This window comes from Medicago sativa, chromosome 6 (assembly GCF_051527215.1).
Source record: "Medicago sativa cultivar Bolivia chromosome 6, Bolivia_mono, whole genome shotgun sequence".
NCBI lineage: Eukaryota > Viridiplantae > Streptophyta > Magnoliopsida > Fabales > Fabaceae > Medicago > Medicago sativa.
The window spans coordinates 63,970,380-63,982,041 of record NC_140754.1 but is presented as its reverse complement, the minus strand read 5'-3'; the positions used below and the strand labels follow the sequence as shown (position 1 = coordinate 63,982,041).

The 11,662-nt window shown below is 34.8% G+C and overlaps 1 protein-coding gene across 34 annotated transcripts; it reads left to right on the top strand.

The window, feature by feature from the left end:
• The first annotated feature begins 3,283 nt into the window (after window positions 1-3,283).
• On the top strand, window positions 3,284-9,508 carry LOC146916264 (uncharacterized). 34 transcript variants are annotated; one of them, XM_085718411.1, is made up of 7 exons: window positions 3,284-3,413; window positions 3,823-5,036; window positions 5,428-5,524; window positions 6,727-6,849; window positions 7,137-7,176; window positions 7,929-8,176; window positions 9,223-9,508. In XM_085718411.1, exons 1-2 carry the CDS (start codon window positions 3,405-3,407, stop codon window positions 5,029-5,031), a joined length of 1,218 nt encoding a protein of 405 aa, XP_085574537.1. In that variant the 5' UTR covers window positions 3,284-3,404; the 3' UTR covers window positions 5,032-5,036; window positions 5,428-5,524; window positions 6,727-6,849; window positions 7,137-7,176; window positions 7,929-8,176; window positions 9,223-9,508. The 34 variants fall into 34 exon arrangements, with proteins under 34 accessions (XP_085574537.1, XP_085574534.1, XP_085574536.1 ...); XM_085718408.1 differs by lacking the exon at window positions 5,428-5,524 and having other exon boundaries at window positions 3,823-5,027; XM_085718410.1 differs by having other exon boundaries at window positions 3,823-5,524; window positions 6,769-6,849.
• The last annotated feature ends 2,154 nt before the right edge of the window (window positions 9,509-11,662 follow it).

Below are 11,662 nucleotides of genomic sequence, written 5' to 3'. Positions count from 1 at the left end.
ATGCTATAATAAAGACCTAAATATGACTTAAAAACTAATGTTGATGCACTGTCATCAACGGGGATACATACCAACTGAATTCTCCTTGAGGTCGGCTCCTGACGAGCAAAACGCCCGCACTTAAGTCATCACTCTTTATCAAGAGCGACGACTTGGGGGGCTACTGTTCTAGACCGGCCAAAGGGATTCTTGACCCATTTACTTAGGCCCAATATCACTCAAAGCCCAAACTCCACGTTTGGCATTATTGCTCGCAACATACCCCCTCTCCTGAAGGGGGGTGCACGAAGCAAAGAGACCGGTTCAAACGAACCCCAACGTCTCTCTTGCACGTTGTGCACGTTCCCGCAATAAAATCTCTGGCGGTTACACTTCCCACGATTTCGTAACCGCCAGAGCCAGGTGTGCCTCCTCAACGGCTCTGCAGCTCTCCACCTCTATAAATAGGGGACTCACCGCAGTCCCCAAGGTAGAACTCTTTCTTCCTCAAAACCCTCACTCTCTGATCTCTACTGATGATAGGCATTTTGGCAAGTGCACCAAATACTATCGAAGTAGTAAAAATATCGATCCCACGAGGACTGTTTTTAACTTCAATAATTCAATTTCGTTATATAATTAGGATGTGTAAAGTTTATTTTGTTTTGCCACTAGGCAGAAGATTTGGTTTGATTTTATGAAATCAAATAAAAGAAATTAGATTTGATTAAGAAAATATGAGAGAAAGATGAGATCAGATCCGTCGAATCCTCTAAGTTCCCCTAATTGGTCTACTGCACCTATTTGTTATGAACCCTCTTCTAGTTTACGATGATTAACAAATTAGCCCTAATCAATCCCTTGAGTTAGGACCCTCTTCTTAAACTACAGCCCCTAATTCCTTAGGTGGTCTAATAATTCTTGAAGGTTTTACCGAACGTTAACCTATTATCACAAACAAACGATTATCTATTCCTAGACTAACCCTGTTTATTAGAACAATTCAATTAGGTCTAAGTTGAAAGCCATGGTCAGTGGTCATTCATTCTCACGAAATCAAGTTATATGTGATCAAGATATAAAAAGCATTAAGAACAATTGAATTGAATAAACTAGAATTGAATTCATAAACAAAATAGAGTTTCACAGCAACATGTGTCAATTAGGGTTACAAAGATTCATCTCGGATCTAATCTCTAAGAGATTTAGCTACTCATAATCGAGTTTACAAATAGCATAATCAATGAAATAATTAAAACATACATGAATTGGTAAAAGGTTGAAGAAATCGCCCTTCTAGCCGTCTCCGATGTCTCAAAATCGCACTTTGCTCTCCAAAATCGTAACCCTTGTTCTTCAGATTGAGTGCAGTATTTATAGAAGTCATGGGCCTGACCCATCAAAATCGCGCCGCGCCTTGTATAATGGCGTGCCGCGATTTCCTCTTTACAGGAAGTGTGTAATTTTGCTTCAAAAATCGCAGCACGGCTTGAAATTGGCGTGGCGCGATTTCCTTCGAACAGACTTCAAATTTTAAGCTTTTTGCACTCCAGAACAGTATAAATTGCATGAGAACTCTATCAAAATGTCACAATAAGTCCCTAATATTACGTAATGACAGGATGTCATCAACTGACTTGAGCGTCGGAGTGCCTGCAGGTACACACCCCCCATCCGCTCCAAGAAGCAGTCTGACGCATTCCACCACCGTCACCACCACCGCATTCAAAGCACCGGCAGTCTCCTTCTGATCAGGTACGATCAGTACTTATTGAGCAACTTCCACATTTATTTTACCCTTTTTATTAGACAAAAACAAAGAAGGAAAGTCCATATACATGAATGAAAAACAACCTTTAATTTATTATTTTTGGCAAAAAATTTATCATTAAAGATGAACAATCGGAGTGTGTAGAGTTCGAACCTTAGCCCCTGTAATGTACCTATCAACCGAGATAACCGCACAGATTTTTTTTTGAAAGACGGAATTTTATTTATTATTATTATTAGGCTAAAATATGGTATTGGTCCCTGCAAAATAGGTCAGTTTTAGTTTTAGTCCCTGCAAATTTTTTTTATAGTTTTTGGTCCCTGCAAAAATAGGTCAGTTTTGGTTTTAGTTCCTACAAAATTTTTTTATAGTTTTTGGTCCCTGCAAAAATAGGCCAGTTTTGGTTTTAGTCCCTGCAAAAAATAAATTTTATAGTTTTTGGTCCCTGCAAAATTTTTGTTTTTGGAAATAGTCTCTGACCCCAATTATGTGATGATTTGTCACTTTTATGCATATGTGGCATATGTGCTTACTTAATAAAAAGAATATTATTTTTTATAATTTATATAGCAATAATTATTTTTTAATTAAAAAATAATAATAAAACAGATACAATAATTATTTTTTAATTTATAAAAGTGACAAATCATCACATAACTGGGGTCAGGGGCTATTTCCAAAAACAAAAATTTTTGCAGGGACCAAAAACTATAAAAAAAAAAAATTGCAGGGACTAAAACCAAAACTGGCCTATTTTTGCAGGGACCAAAAACTATAAAAAAAATTTGCAGGGACTAAAACCAAAACTGGCCTATTTTGCAGGGACCAATACCATATTTTAGCCATATTATTATAAAGGAAACTTTTAATTTGCACAAAAAAGGAAACATTTATTTAACTTATTATTAAAAAATCATTCAAAAAATTATTTATTGTTAAAAGAAAATAAATGGTGTTGGTTGCAGTTAGGCATGGCAATGGGGCGGGGTGGGGACGGGTTTTACATTTCCCGTCCCCATACCCGATTTCCATATACTTACCCGTTACCCTACCCATACCCAACGAGGATGAGAAATTGAACCCCATCCCCTTCCCCAACGGGTTCGGGTATCCTGCCCCATCCCCGTCCCCGCATTGAATAATTTTTTTAATAAAAAATAGAAATTTTTTTGCAACCCCTAGAGAAATATTGTAATGCATTATCCAATAATATGTTCACTTTAACATTTGTTAGACCGATTGATTTAGTTGCTCCTTTAAATATCATTGGTAGTTTTTATAACACCGCAATTATCAAATAAAATAACATGACATATCAACATAAAGTAGTTTTCTGCATTCGGGACGGGTTTGGGTATGGGTTCGGGGTGGATACCTATATACACGTTACCCGTCTCATACCCGTGTTTTGAAATCGGGGAAAACCCAAACTCAGTCAAAACGAGGAAAACCCGTCAAATCGGGTTAGGTTCAGGTGGGTAACCACGGGTATGGATTTTGTTGCCATGCCTAGTTGCGGTGGTACTGATGCCTACCTTCACATAAACCCAACAACGAAATCTGTTACTGTTTGTTCAAGCCAATCCTCGCTTCTTCGTAGACGAACTGGACATTAACACTTCTCTCAATCCATTGCTCGAATGTTTTCGTTTTCATGCTTCAGGTTTCCTTCTTTTTCTTCTTCTTCTAATCCTTCTTTTCTTATTATTCCCTTCTTAAGAACACTACACTCTAACTCTAGATTTGTTCCCAATACTGTTGATAATGCTATTTCTTCTTTCAATCATATGATCTGTATGAATCCTACCCCATCCATCATTCAATTTAACAAAATTTTAACCTCACTTGTTAGGTTGAACCATTACCCCACTGTTATTTCCCTTTCTCACAAATTGGAATTCAATGAAATTAGGCCTGATATTTTTACTTTTACCATCTTGATTAATTGCTACTGTCATGTTCATCAAATGCCTTTTGCCTTTTCTATATTCGCTAAAATTCTCAAGATGGGTTATCAGCCCGATACCATAACCGTGACTACACTTATGAAAGGTTTGTGTCTTAATGGTAAGGTCAATGAAGCTCTACACTTTCACGACCATGTGGTGGCAAAGGGATTTCAATTAGATCAAGTTAGTTATGGAACATTGATCAATGGACTGTGCAAAATTGGGGAAACAAGAGCAGCCTTGCAAATGTTGAGAAAGATTGATGGTAAATTGGTCAAGATCAATGTGGTAATGTATAACACAATCATTGATAGTTTGTGTAAACATAAATTGGTAATTGATGCCTATGAGTTATATTCTGAAATGATTGCAAAGAAAATTTCTCCTGATGTTGTCACTTTTAGTGCTCTAATTTATGGATTTTGCATTGTTGGTCAACTGAAAGAAGCATTTGGTTTGTTCCATCAAATGGTATTGAAAAACATCAATCCAAATGTTTATACTTTTAATATATTGGTCGATGCTCTTTGTAAGGATGGAAAAGTGAGAGAAGCTAAGAATTTATTAGCTGTGATGATGAAAGAAGGTGTGGAACCTACTGTTGTTACATATAATACATTAATGGATGGGTATTGCCTAGTTAATGAAATGAATAAGGCAAAACATGTATTCAACATCATAGGGAAAAGGAAAGCGACACCTGATGTTCACAGCTACAATATCATTATTAATGGCTTATGTAAGATTAAAATGGTCGATGAAGCCTTGAGTCTCTTTAATGAAATGCGTTGCAAAGGAATTACTCCTGATGAGGTAACTTACAATTCTCTCATTGATGGTTTGTGCAAATCAGAGAGAATCTCTCATGCATGGGATCTTCTTGATCAGATGCATGATAGAGGTCAACCTGCCAATGTAATCACTTACAGCTCCTTCTTACATGCTTTATGTAAAAATCGTCATGTTGACAAGGCAATTGAATTGGTCAAGAAGATCAAAGACCAAGGAATTCAACCAAATATGACCACATACAACATACTTATCGATGGACTATGCAAAGAAGGAAGACTTCAGAATGCACAAGTTATTTTTCAAGATCTTTTGATTAATGGCTATAATTTAACTGTTTGGACATATAATATCATGATCAATGGTCTTTGTTTAAAGGGCTTATTTGATGAAGCTGTGACCCTGCTGTCAAAGATGGAAGACAATGGTTGCATTCCAGATGTTGTAACTTATGAAACAATTATCCGTGCTCTCTTTAAAAATGATGAGAATGATAAGGCAGAGAAACTTCTACGTGAAATGATTGCTCGAGGTCTACTGTAAGAAAAGTACTAGTTAAGATCATTTCTTGTTACTTATTAGGTTACTTTGAATTTTGATGACAACAATTGAATCCTAATTATTCATTCATTTTAATGTTTGCTTAATGGTTAGATATGCAAATGATGATCAACTACACGATGATCTCACTATCACCTTAGTTTTAATTTGAAATCATGTGTTTTTATTTTTGAAATAAATATTTTTTCTTTCGAATGCACTGTTATTTTTTCTTCATATAGTTGTAATTTTTTTTTTCTTTTCATTCATTGCTTATTCTTTGTGTCTTAACTCACAAACCAAATAGAAACTAATATGGTTATTCTTTGTGATCTTTGGCTGGTGTTTATCGTGTGATACAATTCATAAAATCGTGATATGTGATATTTTTTGTTTTAGACTTGTGCCGTTTTCTGTGGTTGAGTCAGGTACAAATTGTGCCATTGTCGTTTGAAAAATTGGATGGGGACCTCTTTTTTCTTCTTCTCTAGTGTCGGTAGGATGGGTCTGATACACTTTCATATTTTTGTGCTATCTTGAATTTGGTACAAGGTACATAACTCATTGGTGTAGTCATACAATAGCAATATAACAATGTGTGGATGTATAAGGAATATAGGCAATTACAAATATTTTTACTGACATAGTTTGGACTCTAAGATTCTAGAACCTTCTGCTGAGCTCTAGAAGCTTCAGCTGTTTATTCCAGTTCTGCCAGTGTGGTTAAAGTTAGTTAGCCACCTCTGTCCAGCTGGTACTGACAACTAGGGTGTAGGTTAACTCAATACTGACTGTAGGTTAATATTTCTTTTGTTGAGTGGATGACTATCAACAACCTCCTCACTATTTAACAAAGGAATTTTATCAGTAGAGATTAAAATGAAATGTTACCTTTTTGGACACCTTGTTTCTGGTGTAAAAGATTATCGGAACTTGAACAGTGAATCTTGAGTTTGCATGGTAGAATACTAGAATGGACCTTGGAATTAAAAATGTTGTCGAAGACTAATAGTCGATTGGAATGATAGCTAAGTTCATTTTGGTACATAGTGATGCATCATCTGAATATTGCTATGCCTCATTTTTTTGAAGAAATTTCGTCTCATTTTGTGTTTGATATTTTTTCTGACCTTACATTTTCCCTTTTACTAAGCTCTAACTAATTTAACCCAAAATATAAGAAGCCTGAAAATGTGGTTTTTAAGAAATTAGAATCTCTTTGGAAATTAATGCAAAAACTGCTTAAGTTTTAGAATCTTTATTAGCAAATATGTGCATTCTTTTGTTATTTCTAACACAATTATGACCCAAAAAGAATCATCTGATCATATACTAAATTTTCCGTGTTTAGCTGCTCTTGTTAAGTCCAAAAGAAGATTTTTAAGTGTTAATTGATATTAGTAATGAAGGTCTGTCTGATTTGCACCTTTGGCCAGCAAGCTTTAGGATATGTTTGAATTGACGAATTTGAGCTTATATACTGACATAAATTCTTGTGGGATTATATGAAAATAGTTGACTTTATTTTATCTTTTGTTAAATAAATAGCTTCAAATAAGTACTTATCAAAGTGTCTTAACAAATTTCTAATCTTAGTTATTTAGGAGTTGTTGGTTGAGTTGGGAGGAACATTGTTTTGTACCTTTGTTCAAATAATTAGAAAGTTTGATCATGAATGTTTCGGATTCTAAAATTCAGGATTTGGTACCTAAGAGCACATTATTTTTTTGGTCCAAGCAGTATCACATGCTTTGACGATGAGTTATCCATTTAGCAGTCATGACAGAGCTTGGATTGCTGCCCTGACCAACAAGTTTAGAGGTAATAATAATAGTATCATGTTTACAGACTTTTTTTGTTGATGGTAGATTTATTTCTATATTTTGAAGGATCTAAACGGTATGTTTACTTTGATCTTGAACAAACAAAACTTATACAGTGTGTATTTACTCGAGTTTCTAGTCAGTGTTGGCATAGTAGTATTCATATGCTAAATGAGAACATAAGTTTGTTAGTATATGATGAATGGGCAAAACAGATTGCTTTTTTTGAAAAAAAAAATTAGTATGCCAAAGTTCCTTAACTAATTTCTAATTTTGGTTATTTAGGTATTGCTGGTTGAATTCGAGAGGAGAAGGACAACTCTAGGTATGTGTTAGACCCCTTATTAGTAAGAACAATAGAAAAAGGTCTAAAGTATATGGGCTGGTTAAAAGTAAAAGTTAGTTTTCAATCTGTTTAGAAGTTAATTTTACAGTCTTAATAAATAGTGAAGTTGGGCAGCTGAGAAGATAGGCAGTTATTTGATGGGAGAGACCAAGACTCTTGAATTTCTTGGATTGAAATTGTATTACAACACCAAACTCTATCTATTTCCTTAGTTTATGTATTAATTTCTAATTTGTTGTATAGTAAAAGAATCCATCCTCTATTCTGAGATAACTGTCCCGAGATTGTGATAATTAAAATGTTGTCTCTACTCATGTTATCATTATAGATACCAGTTTCTGTTAGTGTGTTAGTAGGTCTCATATCATTGAGGTGTATGTTAGGTGTATGCCCATAGGCCAGTTGGACCAAGTTGTGTAAATAGGGGTGTGTGTGTGTGTATTTAAATGGAATAAGGATGAAAGGAAGGGCATCTAATTAGTTTTATTATTGGCTCGGCAAGGGAGATATCAGGATCTCTAATTCCTAATGGTTGGTTGGTTGTGTTTCACAATTTCTGCATTGCTGTAGTAGTTACCAATATATGTTTTTATGTAAGTTTCTCCTTTGGAAGTTATTCCAAGAATAACCATTGTTATCCATCAATAAACAAGTATTTGTTCATATAATCTATCCAGCTAATACTGGTACAAACAGTGTGTTCACATGAAATGTTGTTGTTTACCTGATAGGAGTCATTTATAGGCATACAAGATTCAATTGGCATAAGAAGCCACAAGCTTTGATCAGTTAAAGGATATACCCGATTATGAGATATGACCAGCTTATCATTATTTTCAATCGTAGATGTGGTAGGTTGCCACCATCCCCTGTGGCACACTGGTACCTTCTTGGCTGCCGGTTGGTACTGTTTCACCATTTCTGGCATGACTCATGTGATAACACAACTACTCCGCAGGGTCTAAGCCTCTATATAGAGGTAAAATTTACTTATATGTAATAATGAATTCATATTATACTAGCTTCTCTAATTTCCTTTGTGCACATTTTCTCACTTTTCGTCACCATTTTACGAACTCTAATATTGTATAATCAGTCTATTATTTGGTTACTGTCTTATTGTAGAAAGCCAAATAAACTACCTCTCCAATGATAATTTATATTATATGATGAGTCTATTCTCACACTTTCTCTAGTGCACATTATATGCTATTCTAATTTTCCACCTCCTTCATTTCAATCTAGTTAGTTGACTGTCATTCCAATAAGGCATGATCGTAAAACTTAGCCTGGAAATGGGATAAATGGGTGGTGACTAGTGGCAGTATTGCTTAGCCTGCATATTGAACTTGTAATGCAAAAAAGGAAAAAAAATTAAGCTTTTGGAAGTGTGCGGAGTCTGAGTCATCAAATGTTTTTGCACGTTTGTTTGTTTCTAGTGTGCGTTGTGTTGGTAGTTGTGGCTATGTTGCTGCGAGGTTGTACTGTGTAGCTGTTTTTGTGTTGGTTTTGCTGCTGTATATCCGTGCAGTTTGTTTTCTCGTCGTTTTTGGCCTTCAGTTCAGCTGAGGCTTGTTTTTGAGTTTTTTTTTTGGCTGTAGAGGCATGTTGGCTCTGCCAGACTAAGCCAGTTATTCAGAAAATGAAGGTTGATTAGGTATTATGGGGAGGTTGGACTCACTATTGTGGCGGCTATGTAGGTTGTACCAAGTCAGTTTGCATTGGTGCCCTGTGTTGGGTTTCAATTATTGAGGTTGTTGAGGGTGTTTTTTTGTAGTGTGCTTGGATTACAATTTCATTTTGAATTTGGTAGCTCGTCTGCATAATTATGCAATAGCTGAGAGGAGAGTGTGTTGTGCTGGTGTCAATACTTTCTACAGTGTTACTGTCAATACTTGTAGTGTGCTGGAGTCGGTTGTGTTCACATGATTCTTGTAGTTTCTACTTTCAATACTTGTAGCAAATTGTTATGCAACTTTTGACCAATTTTAGTCAATTTAAATTGCTTTGGTAACTTGGTTTCAGAATATCAAAGATGAAATATAAGATTTGAACTAGATCTTGAAGCCTTCAACCAACTCGAAACAAATTGGCACCTGACATTAGCAAAAATCTGAAAAATATCATGGGATGACATCCACAGCAACAACGTATGAAGTTCACATCATGTCATATTCTTCAACAATTAACAGTATTATTAAGTCTGAAACCTGTCAGATATCTTATATTTGCTTCACAACTTTATTAAATGTTACACTGTTCTTGTTTTGAAGTATGCCTTTTGTGTAATAATTTGTCAAGTTTTCTTTCATAGTAAAAGTTCACCTCAAAATTGTCTTTACTCATTCTTGTTTTGAAGTTTAATATGATACTTCTTACTGCTAAATTTATTCTGCTTAAGAAGCATAAATTTATTTTATCCTTGAAGGATAAATACACATGAATAGTTGAGCGGCATAAACTCTGCATACTATATTCATGTTTACTTGTTTGGATTTCAAGGTTGGAGTTGTATTGAACAATCAAACTGTAACTAGATATGATTCACTCCTTCAACTTAGACTTCAAAAGTAGTAAGTCAAGTAAAGATAATAAAGCCTTTCTGATGAACTAGCTAGAGAGTGATGAACCCCAAGAAACTAGAAATTTTCTAGAAGTAGATTCGTTTTTAATTACTGAACTATCAATATCATGTTAGTAGTATAAATAGGTTCTACATCTACTTCTCAGACGGTAAAAAAAAAAAAAAAAAACTGAATACTCTAGTTTATATTAAAGCCTTTGTTTACACTTCATAAAAGCATAAACTTTTTGTTTTTGGGGGTCAAAAAACACAAACTTTTAATGTAGTAGGGATCAATTTTTCCATATTTATCTCAAATTAATCCAAATGGAGTTAGTGTTCTGCTAAATTTTGGCTTTGAACAACTATAAGTTCATACTTTGGGATGAAGCTATATAAGTTTGAGAATCATCCACAATATCAAGCCATGTTCATAGATTTCATCATGGACCATCGATTTAAGAACTAACAGTTGCACCGCCACGAATAACGTCTTCTCTAATCCGTCTTTCCTCCACCACTTTCTGTTTTTCTCTTCCGAATCTAGCCCTATTTACCTTCAACCTTGTCTTCCATAGCCACACCTCCTCCAGCCGTTCCTCAAGCACCTCTTCATTGCAGATATTCTTGTATTTCACAAACCCAAACCTTCTTCCCCATTTATCCAACTTTTTCGGAACAAACACTTCCTCCACCTGGCCAAATCTCGCAAATAAACTCCAAAGATCTGTGTTTTTAGCCTTCTCAGGGAAACACGTGAAGAAAAACGGGATTGTGGTATTATCTAAGTATTGAAACTTGAAAATTGCTTTCAATAGAAAAGTTCCTATTGACACAAGTAAATGACCAAAATACCCCCAGCGGTGGTTAACTACCGCTGGCATATGCGCCGGCAGTTAACTGCCGCTGGCTCCTCCAGAGGCAGTTAACTGCCTCTGGCTTTGCTGTTTTTTATTATGATTTTACGCGTTTCGATCGAAAAATCAAAATAAATCGAAACTTACTCAGAATTCTACGAAACTTTACACACACCTCTATAAAAATACATATAGATGATGTGAAAAGTTTCGTAACATTCCGAATAAGTCTCGATTTTTTTTATTTTTTCGACCGAAACGTGCAAAATCGCAATTGAAAAAATAAAAAAAATCGACACATATTCGGAATGTTACGAAACTTTGCACATCATCTATATGTATTTTTATAGAGGTGTCTATAAATTTTCGTAGCATTTCGACTAAGTTTCGATTTATTTTGATTTTTCGACCGAACCATGCAAAATCGCAATTTTTTTCAAGTCCGAGTCCGAAAAAGTGTCCTAGAGGTTGAACTTTTCACGCTTTTTTGCACTCATGTTTAGAACAAAAAAATAACATCTCCCACAAAAAATTTGAATTTTTCGACAAGGGACGGATTAAATATGAATTTTTAACGTGCCTAAAATTTAAGACACGAAAACATCAAAACATCAACCTAAAAATTGAATTTTGAGCTGTTTTTTTTTTTGCAGACATCTCTATAAAAATACATATAGATGATCTGCAAATTTTCTTAGCATTTCGAGTAATCCTCAATTTATTTTGAATTATTTACTGAAACGTGTAAAATTGCAATATTTTTCCAACTGCGCGTCCGGAAAAGTTATATAGAGGTTGAATTTTTTCATTATTTTTTGTACACATATTAAGAACATAAAAAAAAAAAACATTTCCCGCAAAAAATTATAATTTTTCGACAACGGATAGATTAAATATGAATTTTTAATGCGCCAATAACTCAAGAAACCAAAACATCAAAATGTCGACCTAGAAATTGAATTTTGATCTGGTTTTTTGCAGACAGCTCTAAAAATATATATATAGAGGGTCTGTAAAGTTTCGTAGAATTCCGAATAAGTTTCGA

Excerpts from the sequence above, each read along its gene's own strand:
- LOC146916264 (XM_085718380.1), top strand. The coding sequence starts at position 3,391 with ATGTTTTCGTTTTCATGCTTCAGGTTTCCTTCTTTTTCTTCTTCTTCT. Across the intron at positions 5,028-6,726 it reads ATGATTGCTCGAGGTCTACT|GATTTGGTACCTAAGAGCAC; the intron begins GTAAGAAAAGTA and ends TCTAAAATTCAG.